Source organism: Ranitomeya imitator, chromosome 5, assembly GCF_032444005.1.
Source record: "Ranitomeya imitator isolate aRanImi1 chromosome 5, aRanImi1.pri, whole genome shotgun sequence".
Lineage (NCBI taxonomy): Eukaryota > Metazoa > Chordata > Amphibia > Anura > Dendrobatidae > Ranitomeya > Ranitomeya imitator.
In genome coordinates this window covers 73,421,020-73,435,616 of record NC_091286.1, presented here as the reverse complement: position 1 = coordinate 73,435,616, position 14,597 = coordinate 73,421,020, and the positions used below count along the sequence as shown (strand labels likewise).

Here is a 14,597-nt window from a genome sequence, read left to right as displayed (position 1 = left end):
GCGCTCCTTCCGAGCTCTGCCATACGCCCAAACGGCGGTTCCCCCCACATATGGGGTATCAGCGTACTCAGGACAAATTGGACAACAACTTTTGGGGTCCAATTTCTCCTGTTACCCTTGGGAAAATACAAAACTGGGGGCTAAAAAATAATTTTAAAATTAATTTTTATTTTAGTGAAACACTTGGGGTTTCAAAGCTCTCACAACACATGTAGATAAGTTCCTTAGGGGGTCTACTTTCCAAAATCGTGTCACTTGTGGGGGGTTTCAATGTTTAGGCACATCAGTGGCTCTCCAAACACAACATGGCGTCCCATCTCAATTCCTGTCAATTTTGCATTGAAAAGTCAAACGGCGCTCCTTCCCTTCCGAGCTCTGCCATGCGCCCAAACAGTGGTTTACCCCCACATATGGGGTATCAGCGTACTCAGGACAAATTGCACAACAACTTTTGGGGTCCAATTTCTTCTCTTACCCTTGGGAAAATAAAAAATTGGGGGCGAAAAATAATTTTTGTGAAAAAACATGATTTTGGATTTTTACGGCTCTGCATTATAAACTTCTGTGAAGCACTTGGTGGGTCAAAGTGCTCACCCCTCATCTAGATAAGTTCCTTAGGGGGTCTACTTTCCAAAATTGTGTCACTTGTGGGGGGTTTCAATGTTTAGGCACATCAATGGCTCTCCAAACGCAACATGGCGTCCCATCTCAATTCCAGTCAATTTTGCATTGAAAAGTCAAATAGCGCTCCTTCCCTTCCGATCTCTGCCATGCGCCCAAACAGTGGTTTACCCCCACATATGGGGTATCCACGTACTCAGGACAAATTGTACAACAACTTTTGGGGTCCATTTTCTCCTCTTACCCTTGGTAAAATAAAACAAATTGGAGCTGAAATAAATTTTGTGTGAAAAAAAGTTAAATGTTCATTTTTATTTAAACATTCCAAAAAATCCTGTGAAACACCTGAAGGGTTAATAAACTTCTTGAATGTGGTTTTGAGCAGATTGAGGGGTGAGGTTTTTAGAATGGTGTCACACTTGGGTATTTTCTATCATATAGACCCCTCAAAATGACTTCAAATGAAATGTGGTCCCTAAAAAAAATGGCGTTGTAAAAATGAGAAATTGCTGGTCAAATTTTAACCCTTATAACTCCCTAACCAAAAAAAAATGTTGGTTCCAAAATTGTGCTGATGTAAAGTAGACATGTGGGAAATGTTACTTATTAAGTATTTTGTGTGACATATCTATGTGATTTAAGGGCATAAAAATTCAAAGTTGGAAACTTGCGAAATTTTCAAAATTTTTGCCAAATTTCCATTTTTTTTACAAATAAGTGCAGGTAATATCAAATAAATTTTACCACCATCATGAATTACAATATGTCACGAGAAAACAGTATCAGAATCATCAGGATCCGTTGAAGTGTTCCAGAGTTATAACCTCATAAAGGGACAGTGGTCAGAATTGTAAATATTGGCCCAGTCATTAACGTGCAAGCCACCCTTGGGGCTTAAAGGGTTAAAGATGACCTGTCACTTGCCATAAATATGTAATTTTTTTTACTTAGTGTAAATGATGCTATTCATTTGTTTCTGCACCTTTTCGATCCTGAGAGATTGCCTGCTCTTTCTTGTGTATAAATCTAAGGCGGGGTCCTCAAGAAAAATCTAGTAGAAAAAAAATCACACCCTTTTGGCTAGATTTATATACATGGAAAAGAAGACCATATTGCAGGAACACAAGAAAACAGCTCCAGATTCAGGATAACAGTGGCATTTAGACCAAGTTAAAAAATACATATTTTTGGAAAATGACAGGTCTTTTTTAAAGCCTTTTAGCAATACTTATAGGGGTGGAGTAAGCTGGTGAATGTATGTAAAAATGAACCAGATTTATAGTCTGCCTATCAGGGGTCTTATAGGTCGCCTGTTAGGCTGGGCTCCATTACTGTATGGCATCTGTTGATCCTCTCATGGGAGAGCATTACATGCGATATGCTAATGACCCTCATCTGCTGCAAGCGGGAGTCAAAGGTCAGTGCTCTGTGCTCCTATCCCCCCACATGTGACAATGAGAGCACAGCTGCGGAGGAGACGGAGAAAGTAATTTCTCCATCTCTGCTGAGGGACTTTTTAGACGCCTAGGAAGCCTTTCCAGGTGTTTTTTGTTAATTATTCTAATTTACTGAGATAATGGCTTTTGGGTTTTCATTGGCTGTAAGCCATAATCATCAACATTAACAGAAATAAACACATGAAATTGATCACTCTGTTTGTAATGACTCTATATAATATATGAGTTTCACATGTTAGGGCATGTTAGGTTAGGCTATGGGTTGAACTAGATGGACATATAGTCTTCCTTCAACCTTAATAACTGTGTAACTTGTTGTATTGAAGAACTGTAATAAATTTACTTTTTGATGATATTCTAATTTACTGAGAAGCACTTTTAGTTTGCTATTTATACCGCAATTTAAATGGTATAAAATATAATTAGAAGTTGGAATAGACCCATTTGCAAAAAAAAAGAGAAAGACAGTCAATGGATTGTATGTTCACTCAAAGTGGTACAGTTTAAAAAGAACCTTTCATGTGAAAAAACTTCTGAAGCCGTACGGCCTCTGCACTGAAAGCCATGCTGCCAGAAGGAAGTAATCTTTATTCCTTCCTGCAGCCTTGCAGTTTTAGTCATGTGGCCGGTGCAGTATCAGTCCCTGCTTAGTACATAGTCAGCGGAGGCAGCTGACTCTATACTGATGCACTTCTGCGCTGGCTGTCAGTTAGGGCACGGTTACAGCTGCCGCTCACTATTTACTGAGCAGTGACTGAAACCACATCTCTATGACTGAAAGCCAGAGGACGCCACAAGGTCTGCTCAGTACATAGTCAGCGGAGGCAGTAACCACGTCACAGCTCTGAATGACAGCCGATTCTGTACTGATACATTGGTGCGCTTGCTGTCAGTCAAGGTGCTGTTACAGCTGCCACTCACTATTATCTGAGCAGTGACTGAAACCGCATCTCTATGACTGAAAGCCAGTGGCCTCCACAAGGCCTGCTCAGTACATAGTCAGCGGAGGCAGTAACCACATCACAGCTCTGACTGACAGCCAATTCTGTACTGATGCACTGCTGCGCTGGCTGTCAGTCAAGGTGCCGTTACAGCTGCCACTCACTATTTACAGAGCAGTGACTGAAACCGCATCTCTATGACTGAAAGCCAGTGGCCGCCTCAAGGCCTGCTCAGTACATAGTCAGCGGAGGCAGTAACCACATCACAGCTCTGACTGACAGCCAATTCTGTACTGATGCACTGCTGCGCTGGCTGTCAGTCAGGGTGCCGTTACAGCTGCCGCTCACTATTTACTGAGCAGTGACTGAAACCGTGTCTCTATGACTGAAAGCCAGAGGCCGCCACAAGGGATAAAGTTAATTTTCTCCCAATAGCCAGGCTTTCATTGAGGGCACCAGGCAGCTTCAGAACACCATTAAAAGACGTCCACTACTTTTACATTTATGGCCTATCCTTAGAATAGGTCAGCAATATGGGGTCCAGCTGTTATCGATGGCGGTGGCTGCCGGCCAGAAATTCTTACTTGTGTAGCTGGCCGTCTACTTGTAGGGGCCATCACAGGTACTACACATCCGCTTCATATGCAAATCAATAGGAAGAGGATGTGCTAACAAGCCCCGGCCATTACAAGTAGACTACCATCTCGGCAAGTAAGTGCTTTCAGCCAGCGGCGGCCTCCACCGATAAAAGCTGATCGGAGGGGGTGCCGATCAGACATTGATGACCTATCCTAAGGATAGGCCATCAATGTAAAGTTAGTGGACAACCTCTTTAATCTGCAGGTCACCCCTAAATTTGCAAGTATATAGCGATTTTTCACCCGGTCAAGAATGAGCCCTCATATTGAAGAAAAGACGTTTGCTATGACACCCACCACCACACTTGATGGAAATCCACTTAAAATACTGTAACTACTCTAGCGAATGATTTGAAGACCTTGCCTTCTCTCCATCCATATAGCGTAGAGAGCTGTAGATGTTCTTGTGTTATACAATACAGCAGCGCCTGAAATTGTGCACAGAATGGAAGCGAACTGTTGATCTCCGGCAGGAAGGAGCGGTGCGCCCGGCGCGGTGCCAGCCTTACCATTCCCATGACAACCGCTCCAGCCTGTCACCACTCTGCTTAGTGGAACGGCTTATTTCTTGACATCTCTAACTGCAAAATAACAAGCTGCAATTGTTGTCTAATGGAAAATGATGAAAGTCTTAATTTTGTCACCTTGATTAATAGCAGTGACATTTCACGTCTTCTGTTTGTTTTTTGTCCCTGTAGCTGGCAATGAAGCAATCTAAGGAAATGGATCAGTTAAAGAAAGCCCAGCTGGAACATCTAGAAATTCTGGAGAAGCAGAACGATCAGGTATAGAAGTCCAGAGCACAGATTCTCCATTTCTGCTTTTCTCTTAGCTTTCATATTGGCTCAAAATATATCCCAAGATAGGTGTAGCCATAGATGACTATTAGTGATGAGCGAACGTGCTGGGATAAGGTGTTATCTGAGCATGCTCGGGTGCTAACTAAATGTCTTCGGCGTGCTCGAAAAATATGTGTGGTTATGTTATGCATTACTATAGTGTGAAATTCACATCCTTAGAGAATAAACGTCATCTTAATTTTTCTTTTCATAAATCAATAGTACTTGTGAAAGTAAGAAACTTTATAATAAATATTGTCAGGGAAATCTGCTTTTTTGTCTCCACCTAGACTGATTATTCTCACTCTCAAGATATTCAATTCAAAAGGTAAAATCTTTCTTCAGTGAACACAGATTTTCCCATGAAGGAGCTAAGAGATGACAGTTAGTGCTAATAGTGTTCTATGGAGAACTGTAACTGTCATTTCAGGAGAACTTGCCGCGGAATGTCTGTCTGCCTTTAGTTCCTCCCTTCTCCATAGAATCTTATAAGTGCCAACTGTCATGTCCTATCTCAGTTATGTAAATAATCTAATTTCACTACATCCAGATTTTACCCATGAATTGAGAGTGAAAGATCAATCCAGTAGGTGAAAGATATATGACAAAGTTGCTTATTTTCACATGTACTATTGATTTATGGAATGAAAATTAAATGATCGTTGCTCTTAATTGAGGTTTCCAGAAAGATAAGAGGAGACACATCTGTATGTGTGTACATTCTTGTGTTCACACAAGCTCATTCCCTGGCCAAAGTATGTGGACGCCCAATCTGATAAAGGAGCGTGACAGTTTACTACGCTGATTACTAACGATGACATATCAAGCCTACATCCAGCATCCATTGTACAATCTTCACAGATGGTTATTCGCAGTACAATGGGTCATAGTAACTTAACCGTGGCACTGGCTTAAGATGACACCTGTTATTTAGGTGGGTAATTTTTTACCTTCAGGAAGCAGCTCCAGTTCTTTCACAAAGCAAAACATCTATTGTAACATTTGAGGGATGGGAAGAATGTTCTGGGGGCTGTTTATCTTTTATACTGAGCTCCATGTTTCAGCTGTAGGTACATCTTTATTACTACAAAAATGCAGTACAATAACATTCTAAACAATTGTAGGCAACCAATTTTGTGGCTACTAATTGTTGAAGGACGTTCCAGTTGATGGTGATGTCCATGTCTTTTAAGCGACTTCAAGTCCCCAAAAATATGGTTGTTCAAATTTGAGCGGGAAGAACTTGATTGACCTTTAAACCAATGCCATAACTCAACTGCTCTCGGAAGAACGGAAGCACTAAAGGGGCTACATGGACACTTTTTTCACAGCAAAATATCGCAATGTGTCGCTGCTATAACACATCACAAAGTACGATAAGGAAAGATGTGGCCGCAGCAGCCATACAGAAGTTAGAAAAATCTCAATGATTTGGGTTTCTTTATAATTTACTTGTCATTGTCACGGGAACTTGCTTGACTCAGTGCAACATTCATTTACATTATGAAGAGATGTAGTGGCGGCATATTGCAATATTTGGCCACACAACGTAGCACTTGACTATAAGCCAGGTGCATCACTCAAGCTGCTGTGACTCAGTGATCACAAAGTCCTGCATTATCCAAGGCCTAGTAGAAGCTTCCCGACTGCTGTGACTCAATGATCACAAAGTCCTGCCTCCGACCAAGGTGTAGTAGAAGCTTCCCTACTGCTGTGACTCAACAATCACCATCTCCTGCATCTGTCCAAGGTCTAGTAGAAACTTCCCAACTACTGTGACTCAACGATCATAAAGTCCTGCATTGCCCAAGGTCTAGTAGAAGCTTCCCGACTACTGTAACTCAACGATCACAAAGTCCTGCACCCGTCCAAGGTGTAGTAGAAGCTTCCCGACTGCTGAGCTCAATGATCACAAAGTCCTGCATCCGTCCAAGGTGTAGTAGAAGCTTCCCTACTGCTGTGACTCAATGATCACAAAGTCCTGCATTGCCCCAAGGTCTAGTAGAAACTTCCTGACTACTATGACTCAACGATCACAAAGTCCTGCATCCGTCCAAGGTCTAGTAGAAACATCCCGACTACTGTGACTCAACGATCATACAGTCCTGCATTGCCCAAGGTCTAGTAGAAACTTCCCGACTACTGTGACTCAACGATCATACAGTCCTGCATTGCCCAAGGTCTAGTAGAAACTTCCCGACTACTATGACTCAACGATCACAAAGTCCTGCATCTGTCCAAGGTCTAATAGAAACTTCCCAACTGCTGTGACTCAACGATCATAAAGTCCTGCATTGCCCAAGGTCTAGTAAAAGCTTCCCGACTACTGTAACTCAACGATCACAAAGTTCTGCACCCATCCAAGGTGTAGTAGAAGCTTCCCGACTGCTATGGCTCAATGATCACAAAGTCCTGCATCCGTCCGAGGTCTAGTAGAAGCTTCCCGTCTACTGTGACTCAGTGATCACAAAGTCCTGCATCCGTCCAGGGTCTAGTAGAAGCTTCCCGACAGTGGAGCTTCTTACAGTAGCAAAGAATTTCACAGAATCTCCATGTTATTGGCCATATTTTATTTAGGAGTTGCTCAAGAAATACCTATGCCAGCGATGTTTGGGTGTCCACATACATTGTAACACCAGATTAGACATTTTGCTTATGTTACCGTAACTCCAAGTGCTAATTCTCTTTGCTCACATCATTCTTTTGGTCTCGGATCACTGATCCCATCTGTTTTTATTACGCAACTGAACCTTTCAAACCTGGAGGACCCAATTACTGGTAACAAAAGACCAGAGATACAAGTGAGCCATCCAATTTATTCTAATCTAAGCCACAGTTTTCCCTGTGGGGTTATCCCTTAGTATACGTTTAGTATTGGAGAAATATAAACTTAGAGAGGGAACAAGAACCTGGATGAAAGCAGTAAGGTCTTTCATCTTATAGTGTCTCGTAGCTGGCATTGTATTGCATATTTCAATGTTTATCATACACTCTTCAAGCTTTCAGTACTTTTATTTTCTACTTTCGTTGCTTCATATCATGCTGCCTAATTTTGACATTGTTTGTTGTTTTTGTACAAACAGCTTTTGAAATCGTGTCACGCTGTGTCTCACTCACAAGGTACGGCCGCTCCTCCATTGCTTATTGTCATTAATCGCCATTTTACAGTCAATGAAGAACACAAACATCATGTTCTTACTCTAATGCATGAATGAATGTATTTTGGCCGGGGCTAAACGGGGACAATGGTTGTGCAACTGCTGGATCATTTTGCTGCCTGCTCAGCCCTCATCAGGGGCCTCTGTCTGAATATACCAAAAATTGTATTCAGGTATTTATGATCCTGTACATTGATGGGGCAAACAAACCCCCAAATCCCAAACTTTGGCCTCCGTTAGACCATTTTTCTGGTGGTACCTGTTTTTAGCTGAAGACACTATTGTAGTCTACTACTATAATGTGTCAAAAAAAAAAAAAGATGAACGCTGCTGGAAAGAAGCTCAGACGGAGTCCATGGTTTCATGTTTTGGATTCCGTTTGCCTCCATCCGAGAGACTTCTCAATTCGGGTTTTCTGTAAGTCAGACTGGGGTCCTCCACGGACTAGTAAACTAGCAGTCAAACATGTGAATACTGCCTTAGAATAGTCTTCACAAGTATATAACAGTTTGTTGTTGATTCTGCTTTTCTTTCTGTCAGCAAAATGAAAAAGAGCAATGTGAACAGAGCCTTAGTTTGTAGTTTTATTTGTAGAAATGTATAGCACTATCCATCATTTAAAGAAAAATGCGATTTTGATTTATTTTAGTACCATTTTCCATACTAATGACAGAGGTCTAAAGTGCTGTAACTGCTTAAACTTCATATGATGATTGTTAACGGCTTGCTGAGCAAGGGCACGCAGAAAGTAGGTAATAGTTTCTATAAGTAAAGAGCATAAAGCGTTAACATAAAACTTACTTCCCTATCATGTCGATAAAAACAGCAGGTTTCTGCTATGGAGTAGAGATCTGCATGATGTAGGGGCAGAGACCCTGATGCCAGTGATGTGTCACTTACTGGGCTGCTTGGTGCAGTTTTGAATGAATCCTTGTTTTCTCAGTTGTAGATGTAGCAGTGCTCTGAATGCTGAGCTGTAAATAACCCCGCCCACACCACTGATTGGTAGCTTCCTGTGTACCCTTTGCATTGTCAGCAAGCTGCCAATCAGTGATGGGGCGGGGTTACACAGATTAGCCAGATTTCCTGGCACATGACACTTAATCCTGCATAGATAATCTTCTGCTGATAAAACAGTGATTGTATTGAAACTACAGAAAGATGCTGAGCAAGTGACATCCCAGGAATCAGGTTCTCTGCTCCTATATTATACTAGTCTCAGATTAAATAGCAACAACCTGCTGACAGAGTCCCTTTACAGTCTGTTTTGAACCACTTAAAGCTCATTTTTTGGTCTGAAAATCTTGACCTCTCATTCCCATCATGGTCTCAAATCCCAAACCTAAGGGAGCACTAAGGGCATTTGCCCAGTGTTAGCAGGTAACCCAATACCAGTCAGTGGGGCTGCAGGACTGGGGGCCATGGCCATTCCTCTTCTAAGCCTCGTACGTTACTGTGAATGATTCATTCCTGACTGTACAGGGTGGGCCATTTATATGGGTAGACCTGGGTGGGCCATTTATAAAGATGCAATCCAAAATGGCCGACTTCAAAATGGCCGCCATAGTCACCACCCATCTTGAAAAGTTTTCCCCCTCCCATATACTAACGAGCCACAAACAGGAAGTTGCTATCACCAACCACTCCCATTGTATTTAGGTTTTTCCATATACATGGCCCACCCAGGTGTATCCATATAAATGGCCCACCCTGTATAAAGCAAGCTGAGGTCTGACGATTTTAGAAAAAAATATAAAAAAATATATGGATTAGAAGTTCGGTTGTGTAGATTGACTTCAGATAATAGAAATGAACTATCCAGAATGGCATGATCCCCCCTGAAGGATGGGTGGAGTACCCGACCCCCATCATATAACAGAAGTGTTGTGATACAGTTTGGGGGTGATACATTGTCACAACAGTCCTCATAATGCTTGTAGCCATGAATGGGAGAACATATTAACCCTGTTTCCTTGGTTTTTGTTTTTTTTTTTACTTTAGGCAAAGGAAATCCAGCAGATGGTCAAACTGGAAGCCGAGATGGGCCGCAGGCCAGCAACAGTTGTGTAAAGCTGCAAAACGCAAACTGAAGTGGAGCAATTCACTGTCCTTCTGAGAACACTGTAATATAGCGGCCACAAACACTGAATATGAAGTGTGCTCTCGTGTTACTCCCTTATCGTCTTGGCAGGATTTGAAGACTGGCATATTTCCCTTTAACATTTTGAGCACTGCACTATTTATGATAAAGAAGTCTAATTATACAGTTATAAAGAAACAGAGAATATTTTTATTAATGTTGAATAACATGTTAATAGTCTATCGTCGTTTGAGAATCGATCTTGTTTTATGTTATTTCGAGGTGATTTTGTTGTGTTTTTATTAGGTGTCACCAATGTAGCAAAATGAAACGGTTGACGGCTAGCTACAACACTGTTACACTAGGATTTTATTGGTTGGGATGGGGGATCGTATTGTACCTTACCATAGCAAATCTGCTGTATTTTTTCTTCACACTTTTATCCTGATATTTTTGGTGAATTGTTAGTCATTTTACTCCTAATCTTTAAAGGCAGACCGTAGATTATGCAGAGTTTATAGAAAGAAAAGCCGACTATACTCAACAAGCACAATGCGTTCTAATCCGCGGCCGTCCCCGTTCTGAGAAGCCGTGCTTGGAGACCATTAACATTTCATCTAAATTGTACATTCGATGATGGAGAGGGAGAGAACAAAGCAGTAAAAGAGACAGAGGGTGTTTGTTGATTGAAAATCTGAATTGCCTGCTGTAGCCAAGTGATTTTCGTGTTCTAGCGTGGGCTGCAAGAAAATCATTCATTTCTCCAGGATTTCTATATATTTTTTTAATATTATCATATGTGACATATGTGACTTATTTTAACCATGTCTAGGTTTGCTTTATTATTATTTTATGACTGGGTGAGAGTGCAAAAAGTTTTTATTCTATACGATTAACTTTTTCTTAACGAAATACGCTACGTCATCAGACAAATATTCATGTTTTGTGATTTCTCTGGTTTACGAAACTCTATATAAATATAGTAGGGGATTCCATGAAAGACATTTTCCAGCACTAAACAATTCATGACCTAATAGGTCATCGTTAGAGATGGGCAAATTAGCAGGAACCAGTTCCAGGAGCCAGGTCCGTATTCTGCGGCCGCTAGATGGGAGCCCTGAGAACCACCCTGAGGACCTGATGACAGCCGCGGCTCCTCTTCGGGGCCTGGCGCAATGTCATCATTGGTAAGCTGGCTAATCAAAGGAGGAACCACAAATGCTAGAAGATAGGAGGTGGTTCACATGGCTCCCTTCCAGCGGGCACGGAATACGGATCTGACCACTGAATCTACGAATTTATTCGCTCATCTGTAGTCATCATTTCTTAAGTCCACTTTAAAGAAGCCCTCCTATGAACTTTTCCTCCTAACCATATGTATGTAGGGTCAGTGTGATTGTATATTCACCTACCGCCATTTTCTCCGGTATCCAGCTCCTCTCGGGTTCTGAGTGACGTCACCGCTCTTCAGACTCTCCGCGTTACACTGCGCTCTGTGTGACCCGAAAGTGGCTTTTCCAGTGTAGGTCTAAGGAGCGTCTGAATGAGGCACTATAGGCTTAACTTGTAAAAAAGACTGCCAGATCACACACAAGAGTGATCCCGAGAGCTCAAAGAGCGGTGATATAACTCGGGAGAGGAGCGGAGCGGCCATAGTTACTGGAGAAGACGGCGGTAGGGGAGATTATTATCACTACCCTACATACATACACGCGGATTTCGAAATAAAAAAAGTTAATTGGAGTGTTCCATTAATGGCAATGGATGATATAATTGTTCCTTTATCTAGTCCCTAATTATTTAAAGTGTCTCTAAACTAGAAATGTAAGAAAATTCTGCAGCTGAACGTCGGTGCAATTCATACAGTATAGGAAATCTGTTGTATTGTCCTCAGATCCTGTTGATCATTATGACTTTAATAATACTATGAATTGTTGTTTTAGCGTCATACATATCAATTATTATTAAAAGGGTTGTAAACTTAGAATGTATCATTATATTAAAAATAAGGTAATGAGGCTTGTAATTTGTATGAGGGAGGTCATTGGCCCCATATACATGTTCTTGTATTTTCTGGTTTGAGGATTATGTAGCAAACATGGGAACATCTCACACTCCAAATACTGAATAAAGGCGCTCTCCTCCTCCAAACAAGGACTGACAGCGGGATATGGAGTACCAACTAATCCGCGGAAGGACAAGTAGCCAATCAGATGCCTGGAAAAAAAATCTTTGTGTTGCTATTGGCTTGCAGCTAAGGCCTCTCTGACAGTGCAGGTGTCAGCAGACACTTCTCTGTTCACAAGCGAAGCTGCAGGATTGATTGGCAGGTAAAGAATCTTCTGTTACTGTCAACTACAAAAAAATATGCAAAAAATATAAATGTTATCATCTTGATGGGCTGCCGTATCCGAACATGTATTGCATGTTTTAGCATTGTGTGGTCTACAACCCCTTTTTATGAAGAACGTTTACTGTGTTTGTGAAAATGCCCACTTGGCACCAAAGATTATTCAGCGGTTCAGTGTAGAGGTCTAGGATATGTTTAGAATATACGTAAAGAATATTTTAGAATTACTTGAATTTTAAGAAACCTAATAATAAAGTGCTTTAATAGTAAATATGCCTAATTTATTTTCCCTAAGACGTATGGAATAGACAGACATATTTTGTGGAGTGAATCTCTTAGAGCAATAAACACAAAGCTCAGTGATACCAGTGCTCACATGTTAAAAGGATCATGCATTCGGCACTTTAAGAAAAGTTTACATCCAATATTGTACAGAAATTGCAATTTTAAGGTTTAATGCTGCAGAATCAAAACCATTCAATTTGTCGCATTTTTTTGAAGACTGCAAAAGGGGGAAGGAAAATTGTTTGTAACTGTGAAGATGTATAAAGTATTTATACTTGTACTCCAATAATGTAGAATTTCCATATTCAAGCAGGGAAATACATTTTTAAACAAAGCTGTTCTATGATATTTGCATGTTATACAGGCACCACTTTTATGCATAAGATCATAGCCATGATGTATTTAAGTAAATGTTTTGACGTTTCTCACAAGTTGACTTTTTTATTAATGCAATTCTGTGGCTATTGTTATGTGATTCATACAAATTGTAGGATACCTTTGAAAAAGAGTAAAAATTTATGTATGCCGAAATTATAAAGAGTCCAATGTTTTATGTCCACTTTTTGTCCCAATAGTTGATTAGGCAGATACTGTCATTTGCATGGACCCTAAGCCTGCAGTATACCTAATTTACAGACAAGTGCATGTAAAGTACTAACTAGCAACATATCCGTGTTGTCAGTGCAGGAATGTGTTAAGGAACCTTTGTAGCTTAGGGGAAAAAAACTACTATTTACTGATATTTTTTTTTTGTATTCCCCAACCCATATTTTTTTTGTATTCACCAATCTGTTCTAAGCTCCCTCAATACCCAGAACCCTTGTCTTTTATAATCCTTAAGAAAATGTGTGAAAATGAATTCTTTATAAATGTCACATACTGTATTCATTTGAGATTTCATTTATTATATCTCCAGAACAATTTCAATAAATGGTGACAGGTTTGTCTACAAATTCCGTCATATCAATATTTTGTAACTCCTGTATTAACGTGTAGGTGACTGCCTCAATTTAGTGATGTTTTAAAAGTATAGAATTTATGGTGATTAACCTTTCTGTGCCTAAATTTGCTGATTATTAGTAAAATATTTAGAATTGAGAGTTCTCAGTGGTTGATACCTTTTAATGGCCAACTGAAAAGATGGTAATAAATTGCAAGCTTTCGAGACTACATACGTCTCTTCATCAGGCAAAGACTAAAACAAATTCTGAAGAATCACATATTTATGCACAACATAGTATAGAAAAAAAAAGGGGAAAAAAACATGGATAAGCCAGGTGACATGAAGCAGAATTACCATGGGTGACAATAAGAGAAAAAAGAATTGATATACCTGTGGCAATACATTTTTGTCTCCCAAATCAAAACATTATGGACATGAAATTACTTGTGCTAAAGAGGAATTTCAAATCCCAGAGAGACAGAAGAATCTGGGAATATAAACTGATGACGACCTTTGACACTCTAAATGCAGGAATGAATGTGTCACACGGATTTATGTCTTTTTACGTCAACTAAGGAACTTGCCCCTCAGACCATGAAGGGTCATCACAACAGAGACCCTAATCACAGGACAATAAAACAATCCTTATCTAAGAATTGGCCCAATATTTACAGACGTAACTGTTTATCACCCATAGTAATTCTGCTTCATGTCACCTGGCTTATCCATGGTTTTTTTTTCCCTTTTTTTTTCTATACTATGTTGTGCATAAATATGTGATTCTTCAGAATTTGTTTTAGTCTATGCCTGATGAAGAGACGTATGTAGTCTCGAAAGCTTGCAATTTATTACCATCTTTTCAGTTGGCCATTAAAAGGTATCAACCACTGAGGACTCTCAATTCTAAATTTTTCTAACTACTGGCTAACACGGTACCAAGATATATTTCTTTCCTGATTATTAGTCACAGTCTTCCAGTAATTCAAAATGGCCTTTGGTGCCCAACTCCCCTAGGTGTGCAGCCTTTGTGTACAATCTCCTCTCACTGTGTTTTTGTCAGTTTTTTATAGTCCCATTAAAAAGGTCATTATGGGTGCTTTATAATGCATTCCATGGGACTGCTTATTATGACTTGTGATGTTGCGGTAGAAGCAGAACAATGTCAAATGGTGTAATATATCTCTTGAAACACTTTGATGCTCCTAGAAATAAACCTTTGAAGCTTTCAATCGTGTTCGGTAGTACATAGCTTTCACTTGCATGGGGTTACTACTGTGAATTTCAT

The 14,597-nt window shown here is 40.3% G+C and overlaps 1 protein-coding gene across 7 annotated transcripts in view; it reads left to right on the top strand.

The window, feature by feature from the left end:
- Positions 1-13,322, top strand: part of PLCB4 (phospholipase C beta 4) — a 400,742-nt gene extending 387,420 nt beyond the window's left edge. For 5 of the 7 annotated variants that reach the window (XM_069768808.1, XM_069768814.1, XM_069768813.1 and 2 more), the window contains 3 exons: positions 4,356-4,442; positions 7,580-7,616; positions 9,656-9,880. In XM_069768808.1, coding sequence (XP_069624909.1) covers positions 4,356-4,442; positions 7,580-7,616; positions 9,656-9,744 — 213 coding nt within the window. In that variant the 3' untranslated portion in view covers positions 9,745-9,880. Of the gene's footprint in view, positions 1-4,355; positions 4,443-7,579; positions 7,617-9,655 lie in introns of all 7 variants that reach the window. The other 2 variants (XM_069768811.1, XM_069768812.1) reach the window with 2 other exon arrangements.
- The last annotated feature ends 1,275 nt before the right edge of the window (positions 13,323-14,597 follow it).